At 48.9% G+C, this 24,390-nt stretch overlaps 1 protein-coding gene across 1 annotated transcript; it reads right to left on the reverse strand.

Moving 5' to 3' along the window:
- Positions 1-896: 896 nt before the first annotated feature.
- COMMD7 (COMM domain containing 7) lies at positions 897-12,730 on the reverse strand. Its single transcript, XM_084854576.1, has 9 exons — positions 12,594-12,730; positions 9,649-9,702; positions 8,697-8,799; positions 8,224-8,280; positions 8,103-8,140; positions 5,915-6,005; positions 5,743-5,792; positions 4,317-4,365; positions 897-2,555 (listed from the first exon to the last, which is right to left on the reverse strand). The coding sequence occupies exons 1-9, from the start codon at positions 12,663-12,665 to the stop codon at positions 2,479-2,481; spliced, it is 591 nt and encodes a 196-aa protein (XP_084710702.1). The 5' UTR covers positions 12,666-12,730; the 3' UTR covers positions 897-2,478.
- Positions 12,731-24,390: the final 11,660 nt, after the last annotated feature.

Below are 24,390 nucleotides of genomic sequence, written 5' to 3' on the forward strand. Positions count from 1 at the left end.
AACATGGCAAGCCCAGAGACTTGGTGAGAGAGTGTACACCTTGCCTCCAGTGGCAGTCCTACTAACAACCCCACTGTCAGGGTGGAAACTGAGCCCACAGAGCCCCAGAGCAGTTCCGATTCTGAGGAGGAACAGCAATCCGTTGGAGAGGAGCTCGCTCATCTCTCACAAGCACAGCAGCTGGCAGAGATTCCTCCTGCCAGCATTCCTGGGATAGATAGTGACCCTGGCAGCGAGAGAGCGCTGGAGGGGGGCTTGCTGGACGCTCGGCGCAGATGCAGGGAGCGGCGACAGATGGAGGGCGCCAAAAGGAGGCGTAGCGCTCACTTGGCACGCAAACAACTGTCGTGTCCCGAGGACCCAAGGGAAAGAGGGAGTATCTCTCCCTAGCCCATAAGTTCAGGGTCTTCCCGTGGTTCTCCTTCAAACGGGGACCAACTGCCTTACCTGGAGCTTAGGCTACTCTGCTATCTTTCCCCAGTGCTGTTCCTTGCTTTGTCGCTAGTGACTAGTATCTGAGTCATAAAGTAGTAAAGGAATAAAGTATTGGAAAGAATTCCTCGTCATCTGTGTCCTGAGTTGGCTATTGGTGGGGACTGCAAGAGGCAGCTAGGGCGCTCCTGACAGCCGCCCCCCCTCTGGCTGAGACCATGGAGAGCTGCTGCCAAGTCTCTTTGAGGAGCAGGGCTTTTCTCTTTTTTTGGGTAGTGGCCCAGGCTGCCTCCTCTGGGATCCCCCCCAAGGGTAACTTGTCAGGCTGGCTGGCATTTGGTTCATGCCTATTTTGGAAGGCCTTTGAGGTAAACTGTGGTTTTCACCAGTTCAGCAGGCTGCTGGCTCCGAGTTTCTGGCTGATCACACTGTGGTTTTTAGAAATGATTTTACCAAGTTTTTTTAAAGGGGTTCAAAAGTGTTTATTGGGCTTGGAAACGTTATGGGTTTTTCCACGCTTGTTTATTCTTCGAGCCACCTTGTGGGCCTCCTCCGGACCAAAAGGTGGGATATAAATGAATTGAAACAAGAAGAAATCAAAGTAGGCCACAGCAGCCTGCAGGTTGCTGGGAGTTGTAGTCCAGCACATCTGGAGGGCACCAGGTTGGGGAAGGCTGCAGTAGACAATACTGATGGGCTGGGGAGAGATGGTGGGGAATAATCAGCAGCTGATTATGCAAACTCTTGCTCAGACTAAGTGGAGAGGAGGAGGGGGAAAACGGGCTAACGGTGCATCGGGAATGCAGGTGAGTGGAAAGCACTGCGTTGCTCCCAACTGTGAGGCGCGTTCCCAGACCACAACTACTCACTGCACCCATCAGCCAGCCACCATAATGTATGTTAGTTTGTGCAACTGTTTTTTCAGCGAGGGGAAAAAGTACACACGCCGCATGCCCAAACGTAGGAGGCTGCCTCATACCGAGTCAGTACAGGCATCAGTCCACATTTTAAAAAATCCACCCACATGGAACACTAGCATGCCAGAAAGGAAAGGGTTAGCCTAGCCTTCCTGATAGGCCAACTTTTCTTCATGCAGGGGCTTGTCATGTGTATGGAGCATTCAGTCATGGGAACAGAGGAAGCTGCCTTACACTGAATCAGAGCCTTGGTCCATCAAGCTGTGTTGTCAACACTGACTGGCAGCCATGGCTCTCCAGGGTTTCAGGCTGGAGTTTTTCTAGCCCTACCTGGAGATGATGGGATCGAACCTGGCATGTTCTGCATGCAAAGCGGGGACTCTACCACTGAGCTACAGCCCTTCCCCTAAACATTATTTAGAACAAGGAGAGGGAAACCAGAAAATTCCACCGACATAAAGGTTTCATATACCCATGCTCCGTCACTGCAGACTTTTAAGGAGGCCTTGAAAACATATTACTTTACCTTGGCCTTCTCATAATATGACTGCTATTGTTGCTGTTAATGCTGTTAATGTTGTTGCTGGTTTTATTGTTGGCTTTTATTGTTGTTTTTATGACTTTTAATATCTTAACTGTTTTTATGTATTTTTTTGCTGTTAAGCCGCCTTAGGAGGGCTTCTGCCCTGAAAAGCAGCCAAGGAATATTTTAAATAAATAAAAATAAAATTGTCCGACATAGCACATGGGAGATTCATGTGCTCATGTGTGCGTAAAGAGGTGGGGGAGAACTGAAGAATCCTTCAGTTCCAGGTTCTTCCTCATTTCAAAGGAGACCTCGTTTATTTTTCATTTTATTTTTTTGCTTGCTGGATTTTCTCTCAACATCACAATGGTCAGCATAGGCCCAACAAACCTTTTGCACATCCAGCCACACAAATTCTGGACTTGGGCAAGTTTTTACAGAACACTTCCCTCCCCGACGTTTTTAGGACACAAGCGGGCCCAACTGAAGTAACTGCGAGGGCTGGCCACGTTTCGGAATTAGAACTTCTTGGCTGAGAGGTGAGGACACCCTGCCCAGCCGCTTCTGGTCTCCTGCGGTCTAGGCAGCAACCCAACGGGCAGGTCAGCTGAAGCACTCCAGGCTAGTTTTAATTCTTTCCATCTCGTGAAGGAAGCTGTAAAACTGGGGCAGCGTTAACTCTGGGGGGGCGGGGAGAGAAAAACAATTCAGGACTAGTGAAACAAGAACACTTTCATGCATAATTTACAGAATTCACTGCCACAAGATGGCCAGGAGAGCGATACACAGAAACTTTACAGACACAGGGAGTATATGGCGGAGTAGCAGGTCCTGGGGACAGACAGCTGGGGAAAGGCCACTGCCCTGACACCCTGTTTGTGGCATCTTGCTCCAGAGACATCTGGCTGGCCACAGCTGGAAACAGGGTGCCGAGCTGGAATATAGCAACAGTCCTCCTGCCTGCAAACTGCACAGCTCAAACACTCTGCAACAGAAGCTAGCAGGCCAGATGGGGAACCCCCCAAGCTGCTCCTTGCCTGCAGACCAGAAGCTCTCCATCCCCGTGTTAGATGGATCTTTAGCCTGACCCAGCAGGGCAATTCTGGAAGCTTAAATTCCAACAGATCATTTTGCTCCCACCCTATGGAGGAGTGAAGACAGGTGGCCAAGTCTCTGTGCCTGGCAGCCTAAGGAGGTGGAGGCTGCATCAGCGATGACATCTGAGCCGTCTCTTCTCCAAGCTGAACATCGCCAGCTCCTTCAAACTCTCATCAGTCACATCCTATGACGAAAGGCTGAAGGAGCTGGGCATGTTTAGTCTGGAGAAGTTATGATGAAGAGGCAGCATGACAGCCATCTTCGAATATCTGAAGGGCTGCCACATATGAGCCAGTGCGGCGTAGTGGTTAGAGTGCTGGACTGGGACTGGGGAGACGTGGGTTCTAGGCCCCACTTGGCCACGAAACCCACTGTGTGACTTTGGTCCAGTCACTGACTCTCAGCTTAACCTACCTCACAGGGCTGTTGTGAGGATAAAATGGAGAAGAGGAGGGCTCTGTAACCTGCCTTGGGCTCCTCTGAGGAAAAGGTGGGATGTAAATGTAACGAATAAATAAACAGCCGAAGGGGCAAATTTTTTGTCTGATGCTCCAGATTAGGACACAAGCTAATGTGCCCAAATTCCATGAAAGGGGATTTCGACTACATGTTAGGAAGAACTTCCAGTATGAGCTGTTTGACAGTGGAGCAAGCAGCCACAGAAGGTGGCGAACTCTCCTTCGTTAGAGGTTTTCAAGCAGAGGCCGGATGGCCGCCCTTCAGGGATGCTGTGGTGGCGGATTTCCTGCACTGGCCAATGGCTGGACTACAACTCTATGATTCTGCAGCAGGGGTGCACAACCTGTCTTAGGTGCGGCACCCCCATGGGTGCCCTGAGCCCAAATCCTCCCTGCCCATTTCTCACCCACCGATTTTCATGCCATTGTCACTTCTCTCCCAAATCCCAGCAATCCCGCTTCTGAGATCACTGTTTTCCCGACGCTAGCAGCAGCAGAGAAGCAGCCACCTCAGTGGAGATCGCTGGGGAATGGGAGAGGCATCCACCTCCCCCCTGCCCCAGCCCAGCCATTGCAAGATCTCAGTGGGCAGGGAGGGAGGGTGGCATATGTGGTCATGGGCCGAGACCCTACAGAAATGCTCAAGAAGCAGCAGGTCATCCCCTCCTGCACCACAAAATAGCGATCCCTCCCCAATGTTTTCACAGACATTCCTGCAAGGAGAAAGCTGTAGTCTGACTAACGTTCTTTAAGTGCTCACTGAATTTCAGCAGGTACAACTAAATTTGCTCTCATGGGATGAAACCTTGGCCATAGAGTTAGTTAGGCTTCAGTTGCCTCCCTCTATTTGCAGAACTCCCCAAGAGATCATTATGGCTCACTCACCCATGTACACGGGCTCCACTTGGCTTCCTTTTTTAACCACCAATTTCAGCTGGAAACAAAATCAAGTTTAAAAGTCTATTGAGTTTCAGCAAAGAACTCCTGAAAAGTTAAGAGATCTCACTTCTGCAAACTGACAATCCAGGTTCTTTCACCACAGACATCCCACAACTCGGCAGATGCAACCGCTGACGCAGGACTAGGGTTCTAATTGCAGGGAAAGAGCAGTTGTGGGGGAATCGTAAAGGGAAACCAGAAACAGGCGATCCAAATGCAGATGGACAAGTGGGGGAGGCAAGGGAATCAAGGCTGTGACCCCCAGAGAAGGACGTAGATTTGTGAAGAGGGAGAAACCACTCCCCCACTGCCCAAATGGGCACCCCAACCCTACAGAGGGAGAGAGGGCTTCATCCAGTCCTTACAGCCAGGGCTCCTGGCATGGCTAAGGAGAGCCAAAGCCAGGGTATGGGCTGGGCCCTTCCAACTGTGCTGGCCCAAGGGCTTGAGAGATGAAGAGGTACTGGCCCCCGGCCCCTGACCGCCCCCATAACTCATCATCGGCCATTAGCGGTTCTGGGCAGGTGGATGCTCTTGGGGCTCGAGGAAGACTCCACAGACCCCGATGCAGGAGTGGCGGTTCTCACCATGTTAGCCTCCATCCACTCCATCCTCATGTTCTGAGTCCATCCTCCCTCCACTCATAGCCCCCATTCTACATGAGTAGAAGGTCAGGGGTACGTCACCACTTCTGGGCATCTGCTCTGGCCACCACCCCTCACTGTCCTTTGTACAAGCCTGCTCTGGGTTGGTCCCTGCTCCTGAGATAAGGAGGAGCCATCAGAGGGACCGGCTTCTTTGGACCCTGCTCCAGTGCTGGAAGTCAGAGATAAAACACTCTGGGGGGAGGACGCTCCACCCAGCCCTGTCTTTTCCCACCGGACACCTCGGACCTGCAAGCCCCGTCCCCCTTCTCCGCACATCCCAGCAGATTCATGGACCCAAACTCAGGGTCGTGCACACTCTGCGTTAATCCTACTCCCATCAAAATCCTTCACTGTTAAATCACATTCCAAACCAGAATTCTGCAACCTTTATAAGTTATGCAACCAAGGCAAAGATTCTGAAGCCCCGTGACCTGTCCAGACCACTAGAAAGCCCCCTCAAGTCCCTGGCTAGCTCCCCAAATTGCACTGCCTCAAAATCTCCATGTTACCATTGCCACCCTAAGGACTGTGAGCTTGCTGTTAGAAATCAAAAGAAAAGCAGAGATCCTCAGAATGCCATATTCTGCCTGATACCCATTCCCGCACAGCGTGAGTGCAGAATACACGCCATCCTCACCCACCCCGTGCCACTGCCAGCGCCTAATCCTTGCCCTAAGCTCTACCTGTTGTGCCTTGCCAGAACTCTTGCATTGCGAGAGGCTCACCTGCAGGAAGATGCTTCCCACTTTTCCCAGTTCGCTGCTTCCTGCCGTAACTGCCGGAGAGAAGGAGAAAAGCGATCAGAGGTGCCCAAAGCATGTGCAGAGGAAAGGGAGGGCACAGCGGGTGGGGCTTGCCTTGATCTCCCATATCGTCCAGCTCAGAAAAATTGCCTACCTCCAAACTTCCACTCCATGTCTATGAGCTGGTTAATCATCAGGGTCTGCCCCACAGCCAGATGTGAGAGAGTGGGGGAATTTTCTTTCCACTGGAGAGATTACAAAAAAGATGTAATTCGTGCGATTTTTTAACCTAAATCCACCTACACTGAGCCAGACTTTGGCCAAAGTAGTATGGACTTCAGGATATAAGCAGAGCCCTGCTGGATCAGACCATCTAGTCCAGCACTCTGCTCGCACAGCGGCCAACTAACTGCCCATGGGAAACCCCCAAGCAGAACATAAGTGCAACAGCACCCTCCTGCCCATGTTCCCCTGCCTCTGATACTGGAAGAAGCATACAGCTATCAGCACGGGTAGACATTGCTAGCCTTCTATGACTCCATATATAATAAGTATTCTAAACAAGGTCAGTTTCCACAATAGTGAATTAATAGAATAAGGTTCTAGTCCTCAATGCTGAAGTGTTTATCTATTGCAGTCTTCTCCAACCTGGTGCCCTACAGATGCTTTGTACTACAACGTCTGGCGTTCCTGACTACTGCCCATGCTGGCTGGGGCTGATAGGAGTTGAAGTCCAAAATTTCTGGAGCTTGCCAGGCTGGGGAAGGCTGATCTATTGTCATCTCCACCCCTGCCAACTTTGCTGCATTCCTTCTGGCTCACGTGGCCCCATTCCTGTCTTTGATGGGAACTCTCTGGGAGATGACTCATCGCATTCTACGTCTGCATAGCACCTAGCACACCAGTGGTGCTCTATCAGTTATGAGGCAGTCAAGTGATGATCTTTCGCTAAGGTGTTTAACCTCCTTTTATTGAAGCATTACATTTTTATGACTTATTTTGTACTTCTGAATTGTTCTAAGCTATTCGGAGCACTGCAAATACAGCAGAAGTGTGAGACAGACATTGTATTAAATAATTAAGCTAGATCTGTCAAACTAGTTGATTATTTATCTCCTCTGTGATAAATTCTTTTATTACTTAAGTATATAACCCATTTATATGCAACTTATGAAGTAGATTAGTTCATGAACGCTTATTCAAGAATATATTTGTCATGCCACCATGACTCTATGGTCTCTATCTGCCACGCAGCGCAATCGTATACATCTACTAAGAACTAGACGCTGTGTTCAGTCAGATGGACTCCCAGGTAACTGGGTGTAGGATTGCAGTCTTAGGGCTGTATCCAATATTAGTTTTAACTTTCATTTCAATGGGTCTATTCTAAGTAGCCAAAACATACAGATAACTGCCTCTATAAGATTGTCAAAGTAAATTAGAATTAATTAATTACAAGGAGAGCAAAAACTGATTAATGAGATACCAAATTTTAAGTTGTATCTGAGAACTGATGTTTGCTATTGTTGATCTTCTGCTGCATTATTGTAATGGAGAATAAAAAGAGAAAGCTTTAAAAAGATGGCATTTAAAACAAATGGCCTTTTGCCTTAAGAGTGTTTTTAAGAGGTAAGGGCAGTCTTTTTAAATGCCATCTTTTTAAAGCTTTCTTTTTATTCTCCATTATGAACAAACTTCATAATTAAAATTTGCTATCTCTAGTCAATCAACTTCTGCTCTCCTCTGTTAATCAGCTAAAGATTCCATTGCTTAATCTACTGATTGAAGGTTACAGCCCCGATTTAAGATGTGCTGGTGAGATTTCTAAAAGCCTTATTAAAGGTGATGCACAATTAAAGTACCAATTCCTCCCAGAAATTCTCCTATGAGAGTCCCACTGATTTAATGGGGTTCACACAAGAACACTTCCAGGAGCAACCACACACTGTAAGTCAACAGTAAAACCAGATTTTCAAGCTCTTTCCTTTGCATCATCTTAAGAAGGTTTCCTACACAAAAGCTGCTGCTTAAAGCTGGTCAATGAGGCAGTTTGGCAGGCCTCTCTGGAGAGGATATTCCATAACTGTGGGGCTACACCCAATAAGGCCCTACCCTAAGTGTTACATAGCCTTAGTCTGCACTAACATTCACACACACACACATGCGCGCGCAAAGTTGTAAAAATGGGATATGCCTTTTCTTTTTTTAAAAAAAGCCTTGATTCAATTTGCAATTTGTGTTTTGTTACAAAGCAAAAGCTTTCTTTAGTGAACGGGCAGTCCAGAGGATGTATTCCCTACCCAGAAACTAAAATACAGTAGCAAAAGGAATGTTACTAGTACCTGCTCTTCAAAATAGCTGGCCTTTTCCTCGTTCAGCCCTGCAGGAGAAACTTGACACGGTTAAACAGGAGAACTGTGGCCACCTTCAAGAATTACCAGAGGCATATTAAAAGAGACTTACCCAGCGTGATAAGATCTGCTCTAACCTGCTCTGCAGACAGACTCCTCTTTAGGGCACCTAGAATAAATAGTGTATAAAACAGAAGGGTTGTGAAAAAACAGCAAAACAGCCCAGTTAGACAACATTGCTACCGTGTAGATTATAAAGACAAAAAACAAATAAGGTAAGAAATGTATATACACTAAACCAAGGTGGGAAATGAATGATGGGCAGAACACTAGCCCCTTTCTTTTGATGGCTATTGGCTTCTTGCCCCATGTGAGAATTCCCCAAGTTAATCAAAGGGTGGCTTCCCTTTGCCTGCCTGAACCTACTGTCCACTTTCCCCAAGCTGGTGCCCTCCAGATGTGTTGGACTACAACTCCCAGCATGCCCCAACCACACAACCAACAGAGGGAGAAGAATATCTCTTTATGCAACATTTCTCTCTACAACAGACACCCCACCAACAGACCCCATGTGCTCACACTCACCATTTGGCACCAACAACAAGCTTCTGACAATGCTTTTCAGAGGACCGAGGGTGATTTTATTTGTGGTAGCAAAATCGGAGAGCTGAGCTAGAAACCTTTCAGCCTGCAAGCGAAGAAAAGCAGATGGAGTGACCCACTCCAGTGCCACACTTCCTTTTGTCCAAAAGGAGCAAATCTTCAGTCTGAATGCACTGCAAACAAGAAATTGGCTTTCTGGTGCAGAATTTGGCGCCCCAACAGTGCAATCCTACAGATGTCTATCCAAAAGTAAAGTCTCATTGAGTTGAATGGGACTTATTCCCAGGTAAAGTTTATACAGGGATGCTAACACAACTTTAAAATTAAATTCCTAGCCCTCATTGCTCCTAAGACAGGCTTGAGAACAGGGGTGAAGAAGCCTAGTGAAAGCTCAAATGCTGGATGAGAAGGTGGGTGGGAAAGCACAATTTACACATGAGGGAGGTTGGGCAGCAGAGTTTCACCAGCCTGAATAGCTTCTTTGCCTTTGCCATGACTGGAGAAAGTAGAATGAACAACAAGAATACACAAGTTTAGGTTTGCACCAATTATTTAGGATGCAAAATCTGGACTTTTTTTTACATAATGCATACACAATGTGGGGCATATTTAATGGATTTCATTGCATTTTCTATTCTTTTTATGTAGAGTTACACCCCATCCTCTCCTCGAGGCTCAGAAACAGTAATCACTTTTATGTCATCACTATTACTTTAAAAATTATAAAACAACCCCTAAAGGATATACAGACTTTTAAAACGGTGAGCCTGAGGGCAGGGCTTATTCTTTCATTTAATCTTATATAAAATAATGCTACAATAGTTATTATGACTGATGATTAAAATCTTCACCTCATGTAAAATTATAGTCAAAAACAGCCTGACTTACACTTCTGACTTTTTTCTTACACACACCCCTGCAGATGGCTTATTACCTCTTTAGGTTCTCGAAGAAATCGGAAAAGCACTTCAGTTAGAGTGGAGAATTGCTGGGAAGAGATAAAAAAAATCAATGTCAGCAAAACAAGATTTGCCAGGGAATTTCCCTACCTCCCCGCCTTGCTCCTTCCACACCCAGGATAGACTCCTTGGAAAGGGCTCTCCTACAATCACAGGGATCTGGTTCCCCTAGCAACACAGTTCCTTGATGCCTGGAACCCAATTACATGGTTGTCCATTTAAACATCGATTGCTCCAAAACTTCCTGCATTGTGAAAGCAAATGGAAGAAAGGACGGTTGTAACTTAAGAAATTTTACCCAACTTGAATAACCGTATGAGTTTTAATGGCTTAATATAAGCCTGTATAGATTTTCATTTAATTCATGAAAATAGTTTTGAAGAAAAAGGGAATCGCTTTTTACATTTAGGCAATTCATGCATACGTTGCAGTGGGAACCATCTTGGAAGAGGAAATCCCCTCCTAAGCGGGAGAGGAAAAGGCAGACCCCTGCCTGGCACCACCGCTCATGTGATTGCAAATACTTACAAAGTAATAAAGGGCACAGGCCCATGCATACTTACAGAACACAAGTCCTACAGTTCCCAGCATTCCCCAGCCAGCATGGAATGCTGGGAGTTGTAGGCCTTTTGTTCTGTCTAAACACGCATAGGCTTACGCCCCAACCTTTCTAACAAAATAGAAGTCTGCTGCCGTATTAGACAGGAGTGCCCTGAAGCTCAAAAAGGTTTTAGGGTGCAATCCTATATGTGTTTAGACAGAAAAAAAGTCCTACAATTTCCAGCATGCCCCAGCCAGCATGACTGGCAGAAGGGATGCTGGGAGTTGTAGTTTTTTCTATCTAAACAGGCATAGGATTGCACCCTTAGGCTACAATACTGTATGCACCTACCCGGGAGTGTGTCTCACTAAACTGAGTGTAGTTTACTTCTGAGTAGACATACACTGGCTGGACTATAAGGAAGGCTGAGCGCCGAAGAATGGATGCCTTCGAACTGTGGTGCTGGAGAAGACTCTTACGAGTCCCCTGGACTGCAAGGAGGTCAAATCAGTCCATCCTAAAGGAAATCAACCCTGAGTGCTCATTGGAAGGACAGAGACTGAAGCTGAAGCTCTAATATTTTGGCCACCTAATGTGAAGAGAAAACTCCCTGGAAAAGACCCTGATGCTGGGAAAGACTGAAGGCAAAAGGAGAAGGGGACGGCAGAGGATGAGATGGCTGGATAGCATCACGGATGCAATGAATATGAACTTGAGCACGCTCCGGGAGAGAGCGCAGGACAGGAAGGCCTGGCGTGCTGTGGTCCATGGGGTCACGAAGAGTCGGACACGACTGAATGACTCAACAACAGACATACACTGTATATCAATTTAATTCCCATTGACTAAATGTTACAGTCTTGGGAGAATACCGCACTCTGCACCTCCAACCTGGGAAGTTTAGGGAATGCCCGGTGCGCGCAAATGGAGACTCACAGTGCCTTAATTGAGCCACGTCTCCGGATTTACAAAACTGAAGCGTTTCTTCCAAGCCCCAGCAAAAATGAGAATAAACTGGACTGTTGTGGTACATATATGTTACGTTGCCTAGGCCAGGCATTTCCGACGTGATGCGCTCGAGATGTGCTGGACGACAACTCCCAGAATCCTACGCTGGCTGGGGGATTCTGGGAGTTGTCGTCCAACACATCTCGAGCGCATCACGTCGGAAATGCCTGGCCTAGGCAACGTAACATATATGTACCACAACAGTCCAGTTTATTCTCATTTTTGCTGGGGCTTGGAAGAAACGCTTCAGTTTTGTAAATCCGGAGACGTGGCTCAATTAAGGCACTGGGAGTCTCCATTTGCGCGCAGCGGGCATTCCCTGACGCCAGAAGAGAAAGCGGCAGCCCCGCGTGGACCGGAACAGGCCCAACGTTGCTGCCTTGCGTTCGCACACAGGGCTCCGGCCCTCAAGAGTCGAGGAGCCGCGTAGCGGCATTAGAATCATGGCGCTATTCTAAAGCTCACAGAACAGCGCGGCCGGGAGAGTTAACAGGCTGAGGGAGAGCCGAGGCGGGAGTGCGGCGGTCACACCCGGAGGGCGCGACGACCCCGCGGCAGAAGCCACGGCCGCGAGGCGGGAACCCCAGGCGCGCCAGCCCGCTGGCCCGGCAGCTGCGTGTTCACCGGGCTCCGAACCAGCCTCTGCGGGGGCCGCGGCACCCAGGCCTTTCCCGAGTGCTCCCGGCGCGGCGCGGCGCTTAACGCTCGACCGGGAGCAACCCGAGGAAAGGCGGCGCGCCCGCCGGCCCGGCCTCCGGCAGCCTTCCCTGCCCGGCCCGCCCCGCCCGGCGTCCCGGACGGCCCTCCAGCACGCTGGCCCCGGCCACGCTGCAGGGGCTGATGGGAGCCGTCGGGCAGCACACAGGAAGGGGCCGGGCCGGGCCGGGCCGGGCCGGGGGAGGCCGGCTGGCGAGGCGTGAGCAGCCCGGCGCAGGAGCCGCGACGCGCGCGGGGCGGATCGCGCGCGCCTGCTCGGGGGCTGCTCGGCGGCACTGGCGCGACGCGGGGAGGCGGCTCGCGGGGCGCCATCGCGGGGGACCGGCGCGGGGCCGACTCGGCGGGCCGGCCCTCCTCGCCGCGGAGCGACGCAGCTCCCGCCGCAGGCGCCGCGCCCGCCAGCAGGGCCGGCGCAGAGGCGGCCCGGGCCGCCGCCGGTGCCGCCGCGCCCGGGACGCCTTGCGGGCAGCCCCGGGGCCGCAGGAGGAGGCGCGCCGGCGCAGCCCGCGTGCCGGGCTCGGCCGGCTGCGCGGGCCGCGGCCCCCCCGCGCCCGGGGCCCGCCGCCCTCCGCGGGCCCGCCGGCGGCCCCGCCTCGCCTCGCCTCCCGCCGCTGGGCGCCCGAGGGGCGCGCGGGCCCGGCGGCGGCGGCCCACCTGCGCGCTCAGCTGGTTGAGCTGCTGCATGTCGGCGCCGCCCGCCTCCCGCGTGAAGCTCAGCCGCCCCATGGCCGGCCCGGTCCTCCGCCGGCGGCAGCTGCGCGGCTCCTCCCCGGCGCGCCCCGCCCTTCCCCGGCCGGCGCAGCCTGAGCATCGGCGCTTTCGCCCCGGCCCGGCCCGGCCCGGCCCGGCCGCGCCCCCTCCGGCCGGCTGCCGCGGCGGCGCGCCACCCCGCCGTGCCCGGCTGCCTCCGGGCTTACTCGCGGGCAAGGCCCACCGAAGCTGGGGGGCCGGCTGTGCTCGCACGGAAGCCTCCGCAGGGCGGGCGGGTCAGAGCTCCACGCGTCCTCGCAGTTCGTTCCGTCGCATTCCCAGCCACTGGGTTTACACGGAAGTAAGCCCCGCTGAATTCCAGACGCCTTCCAGATCCGTAACCAGGACATGAGGGCGACCCGCCCCCATTTGCTTCCCACCAAGGGGTTCTTAGAGGCAGAGTGATCCTGCATGGGGGGATTCTTTTTAGCGATTAGAGCGCGATCCTATGCCTGTTTAGACAGGAAAAGCCCCACAACTCCCAGCATCCCCCCCGCCAGCATGCTGGGAGTTGTAGGACTATTTTTTTCTGTCTAAACATGCATAGGATTGCACCTTTAATCTATCCTTTAAAAAACGCAGCTGTGCTACTGTTGTTTACATGAGCAGTGAGAATTTAAATGTGCAGTGATGGTTGTACGTAGAGAACTAGAGGGTGATTGTGTTACTCCAGGTTAGTTAAGCTGGAGAACCGGGGTGTGATTCTGTGGAAGTGGAATGATAGTAGTGAACATGGAAAGAAGGTCACTCATCATTCACGTCCCACTTGCCTGCCTGCTATAGTTAGAAGCAACAATTATACTGTTGTTGTTGTTTATTCGGTCAGTCGCTTCCGACTCTTCGTGACTTCATGGACCAGCCCACGCCAGAGCTTCCTGTCGGCCGTCGCCACCCCCAGCTCCCCCAAGGTCGAGTCCGTCACCTCCAGAATATCATCCATCCACCTTGCCCTTGGTCGGCCCCTTTTCCCTTGGCCTTCCACTTTCCCTAGCATCAGCATCTTCTCCAGGGTATCCTGTCTTCTCATTATGTGGCCAAAGGACTTCAGTTTTGCCTTTAATATCATCCCTCAAGTGAGCAGTCTGGCTTTATTTCCTGGAGGATGGACTGGTTTGATCTTCTTGCAGTCCAAGGCACTCTCAGAATTTTCCTCCAGCACCACAGTTCAAAAGCATCTATCTTCCTTCGCTCAGCCTTCCTTATGGTCCAGCTCTCGCAGCCATAGGTTACTATGGGGAATGCCATTGCTTTAACTGTGCGGACCTTGGTTGTCAGTGTGATGTCTCTGCTCTTCGCTATTTTATCAAGATTTGTCACTGCTCTCCTCCCAAGAAGTAAACGTCTTCTGATTTCCTGGCTGCAGTCAGCGTCTGCAGTAATCTTTGCGCCTGGAAAGACAAAGTCTGTCACTGCCTCCACGTTTTCTCCCTCTCTTTGCCAGTTATCACTCAAGCTGGTTGCCATCATCTTGGTTTTTTTGAGGTTTAACTGCAACCCAGCTTTTGCACTTTCTTCTTTCACCTTCGTCATGAGGTTCCTCAGCTCCTCCTCACTTTCAGCCATCAAAGTGGTATCATCTGCATATCGGAGATTGTTAATGTTTCTTCCAGCGATTTTAACTCCAGCCTTGGCTTCATCAAGCCCAGCATGTCGCATGATGTGTTCTGCGTACAGGTTGAATAGGTAGGGTGAGAGTATACAACCCTGCCGTACTCAACAAACTTAACCTTTCTGCTTTATCAGGTGTTTGGTAAGAGTATGATGGGATGGTGACTTAAAGAACAGCCATACCACAGGGCTTTGCCATTAACATTTTTTGAAATCTCTGAGCCTCTGGGGGAGGGAAGGATGTACAGACATAGCCTAAAATATCTGTTTTCAGAATTGTATATACAGAACCAGGAACTGGTTGGGGCAGTTATTCCAGATTAATCCAGGATAGAGTTTTCTCATCCCTTAGGGTCTTAGTTAGCCGTCCCCAACCTGGTGCCCTTGACATGTGATGGGCTAGAGCTCCCACAATCCCCAGCCAGCATGGCCACTGGTTAGGAATCCTGGGAGTTGGAAGTCTTAAAACATCTGGAGGGGACCAGGTTGGGGAAGGGTGTGCTACGGTATTGCCCATAGCTCAGTGGCAGAGTGCATGCCCAAGGCCCCAGGCTCAATTGCCAGCATCTGTTAAAGGCTTTCAGTGGCAGGGCAACTGCCAGTCAGAACTGGCATCTTTTTCTGGAGCTTTATGAACAAAAAAGAAAGCTCCAAATGGCTTCCAGTCTACATCTTGGCAGGCATGGTCAGGAAAGGGAGAAGGAAAAGGAAGGAGGGATGCATGGACTATCACTGGATGCAATGCAAGCAACAAAGAGTCTTGTGCCACTTTGAAGATCTAATATGGCAGAAGCTTCCTTAGGATGGACCCACTTGAATGAAATGTTATCCTCTGTTGGCAGATAATATGGATTTAAAAACTGTAAACAGTGGGGTCAAAGAGCCACAAAGTGCAAGAGGTGCTGTAGGTCTGGTGACATTTTTGTGCAAACCTCAGATGATTTGAGATAAGAACAAGGGATCCACCGGCCTCCATTGGAACAAGGACCATTCTCCACGGGAGTGGCTGGTGACAGTACTATCTCCCCAGGTTTGCAATGATGATTCAACACCTCTAGGGAGAGAGGAATCCGTGGTCATAGGGCAGAAATCCTTTTCTAACTGGGCACCCTCCAGATCTGTTGGACTCCAAAGTCCATAATCCCCAGCCAGCATGGCTGCTGGGCATGCTGGCTGGGGATGATGTGAGTTCTAGTTCAACATAACTGGAGAGCACTTGGTTGGGGACGGCCAGGATAGACTTTGCAGATAAATTCTAGTTCAGCAGTTTCATGCTGGAATTTCTATTTGAAATTTCTCTTTTCTTTGATGGCTGTTTTTGTGTTCTGAATAATGATGACTTTAAGAACATAAGAAGAGCCCTGCTGGATCAGACCAGGGGTCTATCTGGTCCAGCATTCTGTTGACACAGCGGCCAAGCAGCTGCCCACAAAAAACCCACAAGCAGGACTTGAGTGCAACAGCACCTTCCTGCCCATGTTCCCCAGCAACTGATGTACATAGGCTTACTGCCTCTGATACTGGAGGTAGCACATAGCCATCAGGACTAGTAGCTATTGATAGCCTTTGCCTCTAGGATTTGTCTAACCCCCTTTTAAAGCCAACCAAATTGGTGGCCATCACTACGTCTTCTGGTAGCAAATTCCGTAGTTGAACTCTGCTGTGTGGAGAAGTGTGAAGAGTACTTTCAAGTCCTCAAGTGGAGACTGAAAGATTCTCCCACTGGTTTCTGAAGTTGTACTTTTAAGGGAGCAATCCTATGGCCGCTAGTCAGTGGCAAGATGGCCACAGGATATGTGGTTTTCTGAGAACCAACCTGAGTTAATAAACGCAGAACAATGATCAGTAAGGTCCCATGGCAAGCGACACTAACGAGAAAAGGAATCCAAGATGGGTGGGAGCTTTTAAAAAAGGAAAATCTCAAGGCACAATTACAAACAATACCAACAAGAAGAAAAGTTGGAAGACAACAGAAGAAGCCAATATGGCTTCACAAAAAGCTTAGAGATGACCAGAAAACAAAAAAAGACACATAAAGGAAGTGGAAAGAAGGCCAAGTAACAAAGGAAGAGTAAAGGGCAGGTAGCACAGAATTGCAGGGATGGCGTCAGGAAGGCTAAAGTGGAGAACGAGCTGAGGTTAGCGAGGGATGCTAAAAGCGACAAAAGGGCTTTCTTCAGCTACGTGCATAGTAAAAGGCTGAGGAAAGAAATGGTGGTTCAGCTATTAAATAAGGATGGCAAAACGATAACAGATGACAAAGAAAAGGCAGAGGTGCTCAATTCCTACTTTGGCTCAGTCTTCTCCCAAAAGAGGGCCTATGAGATCCCTGGCAAAGGCGAAGTACAGGCTGAAGGGGCAGGATTGCAGCTTGAGATCGATAGGCAGATGGTCAAGGAACACCTAATTACTTTGAATGAGTTCAAATCTCCAGGGCCAGATGAACTGCACCCTAGAGTAATAAAGGAACTGGCAGAAGAACTCTCAGAATCGCTGTCTATTCTCTTTGAGAAATCATGGAGGACGGGTAAAGTGCCAGCTGACTGGAGGAGGGCCCATGTTGTCCCTATCTTCAAAAAGGGTAAAAAGGAGGAACCTGGGAACTACAGACCAGTCAGTCTGACATCAATCCCTGGGAAAATTCTGGAGCAGATTATAAAGTAATCCATCTGTAAGCACCTTGACAACAATGCCAACATGGATTTGTCAAGAACAAATCCTGCCATACTAACTTGATCTCATTTTTTGATGAGGTAACCTCCCTTGTGGACCGCGGGAATGCTGTAGACATAATATACCTCGACTTCAGCAAAGCTTTCGACAGTGTGCCCCATGATATCCTGATGAGCAAACTAGCTGAAAGTGGGCTAGATGAAATAACGACCCAGTGGATCCACAGTTGGCTACAGAATCGGACTCAACATGTGCTTATCAATGGGACCTTCTCAAACTGGGGAGAGGTAACACAGGGCTCAGTCCTGGGCCAGTGCTCTTCAACATTTGTATTAATGACTTGGAGGAGGAGGTGCAGGGAATGCTGATCACATTTTCAGATAACACAAAATTGGGCGGGATAGCTAATACTTTGGAAGACAGAAACAAAATTCAAAGTGATCTTGATAGACTAGAGCGCTGAGCAGAAAACAACAGAATGACATTTAATAGGGATAAATGCCAAGTTCTGCACTGTGGAAAAAGAAACCAAATGCACAGTTACAAGATGGAGGATACTTGGCTCAACAACACTACAAGCGAGAAGGATCTTGGAATTGTTGTCGATCACAAGCTGAATATGAGCCAACGGTGTGATTTGGCTGCAAAAAAGGCCAATGCTCTTTTGGGCTGCATTAATAGAAGCATAGCTTCCAAATCCTGGGAAGTACTAGTTCCCCTCTACTCAGCACTGGTTAGGCCTCATCTGGAGTACTGTGTTCAGTTCTGGGCACCACACTTTAAGAAGGATGCAGACAAACTGGAGAGGGTTCAGAGGAGGGCAACAAAGATGATCAGGGGACTGGAAACAAAGCCCTATGAAGAGAGACTGAAAGAACTGGGCATGTTTAGCCTTGAGAAGAGGAGACTGAGGGGAGATATGCTCTTCAAGTACTTGAAAGGTTGTCCCAGAGAGGAAGGCCAGGATCTCTTCTCGATCATCCCAGAGTGCAGGACACAGAATAGTGGGCTCAAGTTACAGGCAGCCAGATTCTGGCTGAACATCAGGAAAAACTTCCTGACTGTTAGAGCAATACGACAATGGAACCCATTCCCTAGGGAGGTGGTGGGCTCTCCCACACTGGAGGCGTTCAAGACGAGGCTGGACAGCCACCTGTCAGGGACGCTCTGACTTGGATTCCTGCATTGAGCAGGGGGCTGGACTCGATGGCCTTGTAGGCCCCTTCCAACCCTACTATTCTATGATTCTATGAGCCTGTGCTCCAAGGTCAGGTCCTGGAAAACCGACACTCCCACCCTTCCGTGCTGCTTCACAGGCAGCATGAAACAGCCCTGTGCTCTGCACTCGGAAGAGGAGCGTGGAGCAGCGAAAATGGGGTTCCAGGGGGCTTCCAGGGTGGGGTAGGCGGAAATTCCGGTACGACCCATCCTATGTGTCATCCAGCAGCCTCCTCCCCCTCTCCGCCTTCCATTGGCTAGACAGCTGAAATCGGCTGTCTAGCCACAAATGCAGGGCAGGAGAAGCGCAGAGGGAATGATCCCCTCCTTGCTTCTCCTGCCCTGCACTGGATAGGTGGTCGCCACTGAGTTCGGAGGCAGCCACCTATCCCCATAGGATTGCACTCTAAATGTCATATTTGTGTCTGTTCAGAGGCCCTCTTAAAATAAAGAAGCAGAAATCCTAAAGTGGGGTGTGCATTTTTCAGTAAGCATGTGGCAAAATGATCCCTGCAAATGTATCTTCTATTTGATCCTTTAGTTTATGTCTGGATCTAAAGCCATGGGATTGCCTAAAAAATACAGACAGTTTTATTTCCATAAACGTTTTGGAATACTTTCTATAAAGACAAGACAGTACAATCACATTAAAAAGCAATGTAAAACTAACTGAGAAAAGGGGAGAGAGTGGGGGAAATATGTGTAAGAATTAAAGAAAAGCACAAAAACCTGCAGGCACTTAGTAAATGTGAGAAGCAGGCAATAACAATGATAAATGAGCTTCCCCTTGAGGGACCCCTGCCTGCAAAAGCCCCAGCAGTAACAGTTTGCAGGGTCTGATCACAGCTGGGGGCAGAATCCAGAAGTTCACAAACAGGGTTTATATACACTGTAGTACCTGGCAGTACTTTTAACAGCAGCAGTGGCAGGCAGAAATTCAACACGCAGCCTCCCATAGCTCCATGTTGGAAGGAGAGATGCAGCCATTGGATTTCTGCCTGCCATACAGCAGTTAAAAACATGCAGGTGTAGGGCTTTGGTTAACAACAAGGCTCTTCTTATGTGCAAAGTTAGCATTCAGCTAACATTTCCAGAGCTATCTTGAATGTCAAGAATCAGTCTTCTCAAGGCTAAACATGCCGAGTTCTTTCAGTCTCTTCTCATAGGGCTTTGTTTTCAGTCCCCTGATCATCTTCGTTGCCCTCCTCTGAACCCTCTCCAGTTTGTCTGCATCCTTCTTAAAGGGTGGTGCCCAGAACTGGACACAGTACTCCAGATGAGGCCTAACGAGCGCTGAGTAGAAGGGAACTAGTACTTCATGGGATTTGGAAGCTATGCTTCTGTTAATGCAGCCCAAAAGAGCATTTGCCTTTTTTGCAGCCACATCACATTGTTGGCTCATATTCAGCTTGTGATCGACAACAATTCTAAGATCTTTCTTGCTTGTAGTATTGTTGAGCCAAGTATCCCCCATCTTGTAACTGTGCATTTGGTTTCTTTTTCCTAGGTGCAGAACTTGGCATTTATCCCTATTGAATGTCATTCTGCTGTTTTCTGCCCAGTGCTCCAGCCTATCAAGATCACTTTGAATTCTGTTTCTGTCTTCCAGCGTATTAGCTATCCCACCCAATTTTGTGTTATCTGCGAATTTGATAAGCATTCCCTGTACCTCCACCTCCAAGTCATTAATAAAAATGTTGAAGAGCTGTGGGCCTAGGACTGAGCCCTAGGTAATGCTCATTACCTCTGCCTAGTTTGAGAAGATCCCACTGATAAGCACTCCTTGAATCCGATTCAGTAGCCAACTGTGGATCCACCGGATCATTGTTTCATCTAGCCCACTTTGAGCTAGTTTGCTCATCAGGATATCCTGGGGCACTTTGTCGAAAGCTTTGCTGAAGTCGAAATATATGATGTCCACAGCATTCCCACAGTCCACAAGGGAGGTTACCTGATCAAAAAATGAGATCAGATTCGTCTGGCAGGATTTGTTCTTGACAAATCCATGTTGGCATTGTTGTCAAGGTGCTTACAGATGGATTACTTTATAATCTGCTCCAGAATTTTCTCAGGGATTGATGCCAGACTGACTGGTCTGTAGTTCCCAGGTTCCTCCTTTTTACCCTTTTTGAAGATAGGGACAACATGGGCCCTCCTCCAGTCAGCTGGCACTTTACCCGTCCTCCATGATTTCTCAAAGAGAATAGACAGCGATTCTGAGAGTTCTTCTGCCAGTTCCTTTATTACTCTAGGGTGCAGTTCATCTGGCCCTGGAGATTTGAACTCATTCAAAGTAATTAGGTGTTCCTTGACCATCTGCCTATCGATCTCAAGCTGCAATCCTGCCCCTTCAGCCTGTACTTCGCCTTTGCCAGGGATCTCATAGGCCCTCTTTTGGGAGAAGACTGAGCCAAAGTAGGAATTGAGCACTTCTGCCTTTTCCTTGTCATGTGTTATCATTTTGCCATCCTTATCTAATAGCTGAACCACCATTTATTTCTTCTGTCTTTTACTGTGCATGTATCTGAAGAAAGCCCTTTTGTTGTTTTTAGCATCCCTCGCTAACCTCAGCTCATTCTCAGCTTTAGCCTTCCTGACTCCATCCCTGCAATTCCGTGCTACCTACCTGTGCTCTTCCTTTGTAGCTTGACTTTCCTTCCACTTCCTGTATGTGTCCATTTTTGTTTTCTGGTCATCTCTAAGCTTTTTGTGAAGCCACATTGGTTCCTTCTGTTGCCTTCCTCCTTTTTTTCTTGTTGGAATTGTTTGTAATGGTGCCTTGAGAATTTCCTTTTTAAAAACTCCCACCCATCTTGGACTCCTTTTCTCATTAGAGTCGCTTGCCATGAGACCTTACTTACCATTGTTGTGAGTTTATTAAAATTGGCTTTCCTAAAATCCAGGGCATGCATTTGGCTGCACTCGGCTTTTGCTTCCTTTACAACCAAGAACTCAAGTATACAATGGTTCCCCAGAGTTCCCATAACTGGTAGTTTATCCACTAAGTCATCTCTGTTGGTCAGGATCAAGTCAAAGATAGATGATCCTCTAGTTCCTTCCTCTCCTTTCTGTAGGAGGAAGTTATCTGCCACAGAAGTCAGGAATTTCCTGGAGGGGCCATATTTTGCAGAATTTGTCTCCCAACAGATATCAGGGAAATTGAAGTCCCGCATTACTACTACAAAACTCTCTGGAAAAGACCCTGATGCTGGGAAGGACTGAAGGCAAAAGGAGAAGGGGACGGCAGAGGATGAGAGGGCTAGATAGTATCACTGATGCAATGAATATGAACTTGAGCACGTTCCGGGAGAGAGCGCAGGACAGGAAGGCCTGGAGTGCTATGGTCCATGGGGTCACGAAGAGTCGGGCACAACTGAACGACTGAACAACAACATTACTACTACATCATGCTTCCTTGAAACATTGGCAATTTGCTTTTCAAAAGTTTCATCCCTGTCTTCTCCTTGATTGGGTGGCCGGTAGTATACTCCGACCACCAGGCTCCTTTTACCCTTTGGTCCATTTATTTTACCTTAGATGCTCTTGATAGAGCTACAAAGTTCATCATCCTGTCAGAATACAAAAAAGCGGTACTCTTGTGCAACCCTCATTCACTGTAATGAGGCTTGTGCAGGAAAATTCCCTGCTGGAGTTTTGTGTCCTGGGAATACATTACAGGAAGGAGAACCCAAGCTGCTGGGAGTAAGGCAAGTGAGGGCAGACATGATGAAATTGTACAAAATTATGCCTGGTGTGGAGAAAGTGGATAGGGAGACATTTTTTCTCCCTCTCTCATAATACTAGAACTCAATGAGGTCATCCCATGAAGCTGATTGGTGGGAGATTCAGGACAAGTAAAAGGAAATCCTTGTTCACACAGCGCATAGTTAAACTATGGAATTTGCCACAAGATGTAGTGATGGTCACCAATGTGGATGGCTTTAAAAGGATATTGGACAAAGTCATGGTGGATAAGACTGTCAATGGCTACTGGTCATGAGGGCTATGTGCTACCTCCAGCATCAGAAGCAGTATGCCTATGGACACCAGTTGCTGGGGAACATAAGCAGGAGGGTGTTGCTGCATTCATGTCCTACTTGTGGGTTCTCCACAGGCAACTGGTTGGCCACTGTGTGAACAGAATGCTGGACAAGATGGACCCTTGGTTGGATCCAGCATGGGTATTCTTCTGTTCTTGATTCTCTGGCATTTAGAACGAAGGTTCCATTCAAATCTTCCAAAACAGAAGAAGGTTCCAAAACAAAGAAAAAACAAATTGCAATAAAGCTGGAGAGAAGCAACAAAATAGCTGAGAGCAAGGGAGGATCAAGGTGGGCGTTTTGGTATAGTATGCACCCAGCTAAGTTTGCTGGGAGGAATGAGACCCAACCAATGGCTTGGATATTGCACATTGAAATGCAGAAGGACTGGTCCAGTAATCCCTACATATTCAAATCTCCCTTTGCCATGAGTGATCTTGCAGGAAATCACCTTCTGAAAGGACTTTTTGTCATGAATATCAATCCACAAGACATTGGGCCATTAGGGGTAAGCAGATGGGACTGAGGAGAGGGAGCTGCCCATTAGTCTGTTGCAAGAAGCGACCATCAGTAAGACAACATTCTTTGTCTAAGCAAACAAGAAACAAAAGGGGGCATCCCCTACCCCCTTCTCTGGGAAACCAATCTGATTGAGAGTGAAAAGCAGAGATTGAAGTGTGTTAAGTGGAGATGTAATCTGTCCTGAGTGACCTTGAGTATGGACTATAAGGCAAAATAAATAAAACGGGGTGCAATTAAATCAGGGAAGACAAATAGTTATCAGAAAAGCGACCATACATATCTTAACCATATCTTAACTGGCCATTTTGCCTTGAAGAGTCTCTTTGAACGTGTGAGTTGGATGCAGGAATTCCACCTAGCGGGGGTGGGCAACTCACGGCCCTCCAGATGTTTTGGCCTACAACTCCCCCATCAGCCCTAGCCAGCATAGCCAATGGTGAGAGAGGATGGTCGTTGAAAGCCAAAACATCTGGAGGGCCACACTGCCCACCCCTGAAGGGAGAGCAGCTAGTCTGGAAGCCTCTGCAATCAAAGGTCCCTTTTGATCAATGTCTCTCCCCACCCCAAACTACCTCCTCCAGGCCTATAGAGCTCAAACACTTGCAGTTGGCCAGTAAAAAGTGTCGGCCAGTATGAGGTATCACGGCCCTTTTTGCAAGTGATGGACTCTAGTCCAAGAAAGCCTATGCCTTCTTTCCAGAGGGGCAGCAACCCCTCCCCCCCCCGGAAGTGTCTTGTGTCACCTTAAAGACTAACAAATGCATTCTGGCATCAGCTTTTGTGGATGCTGCCCACTTCATCAGAAGCATGCTGGGGATGATGGGAGTTGTAAACCAACACATCTAGAGGGGCCCAGATTGAGGAAGGCTACTTTAAGGAGGTGCAGTACAGGGCCCTTTGCTGCTTTTGCTATGAAGCAGACCTAACAACTACCCATCAGTGCGTTCTTCCCTCCTTTGGCACTGGTGCCAGGGCAACCATAATGGGACCCTCCTGCCCAGGGTTGTGTTCAGAGGCGGAAGGATGAGTTCAGGAGCAGTGCGATCCATCCTATGCATGTTTGCTCATAAGTGAGTCCCGCTAAGTTAAATAGGGCTTACTCCCCACAGGATCTCAGCCGCTGTGTGCATATGTACACAACGGGCAAACTCCTTTGAACTAAATTGGATTTTCTTTTGAGTAGATTGGCATTGGATCATGCTGTGAGCTCTCTTTTTATGTGGCGAGCTGAAGCCATCTCTGTTGGACTTCAGGGAAGGGCCGTTGCTGAGTGGTGGAGCCCCTGTGTCGCACACAGAGGGTCCCAGGTTCAATCCCTGGCTTCTCTAGGTAGGGTGGGGAAAGAATCCTGCCTGAAACCTTGGAGCACCATTGCTGCCAGTCAGTGCTGAGAATACTGGGCTAAATGGAGCAAGGGCCTGACTCCATATAGGGTACTTCCTGTGTTCCTATGACTTGTGCATGGTGGAGGTGTTATAAATGTGGCCCGTAATGAGATCAGGATGCATCATATTCTGACCCAACTTGGTTTCTGACATTTTTCTCCGACATGGGAAGTTCTGGTATTGTTGTCAGGATCTGGGTTAAGAGACTGGAATTCCCTCACTGTAGGATTGAGGTTTGAGCCTCATCAGGGTCAG

Source organism: Heloderma suspectum, chromosome 4 (genome assembly GCF_057233095.1).
Source record: "Heloderma suspectum isolate Gila_16-S chromosome 4, 16-S_ref, whole genome shotgun sequence".
In the NCBI taxonomy this organism is placed as follows: Eukaryota; Metazoa; Chordata; class Lepidosauria; order Squamata; family Helodermatidae; genus Heloderma; species Heloderma suspectum.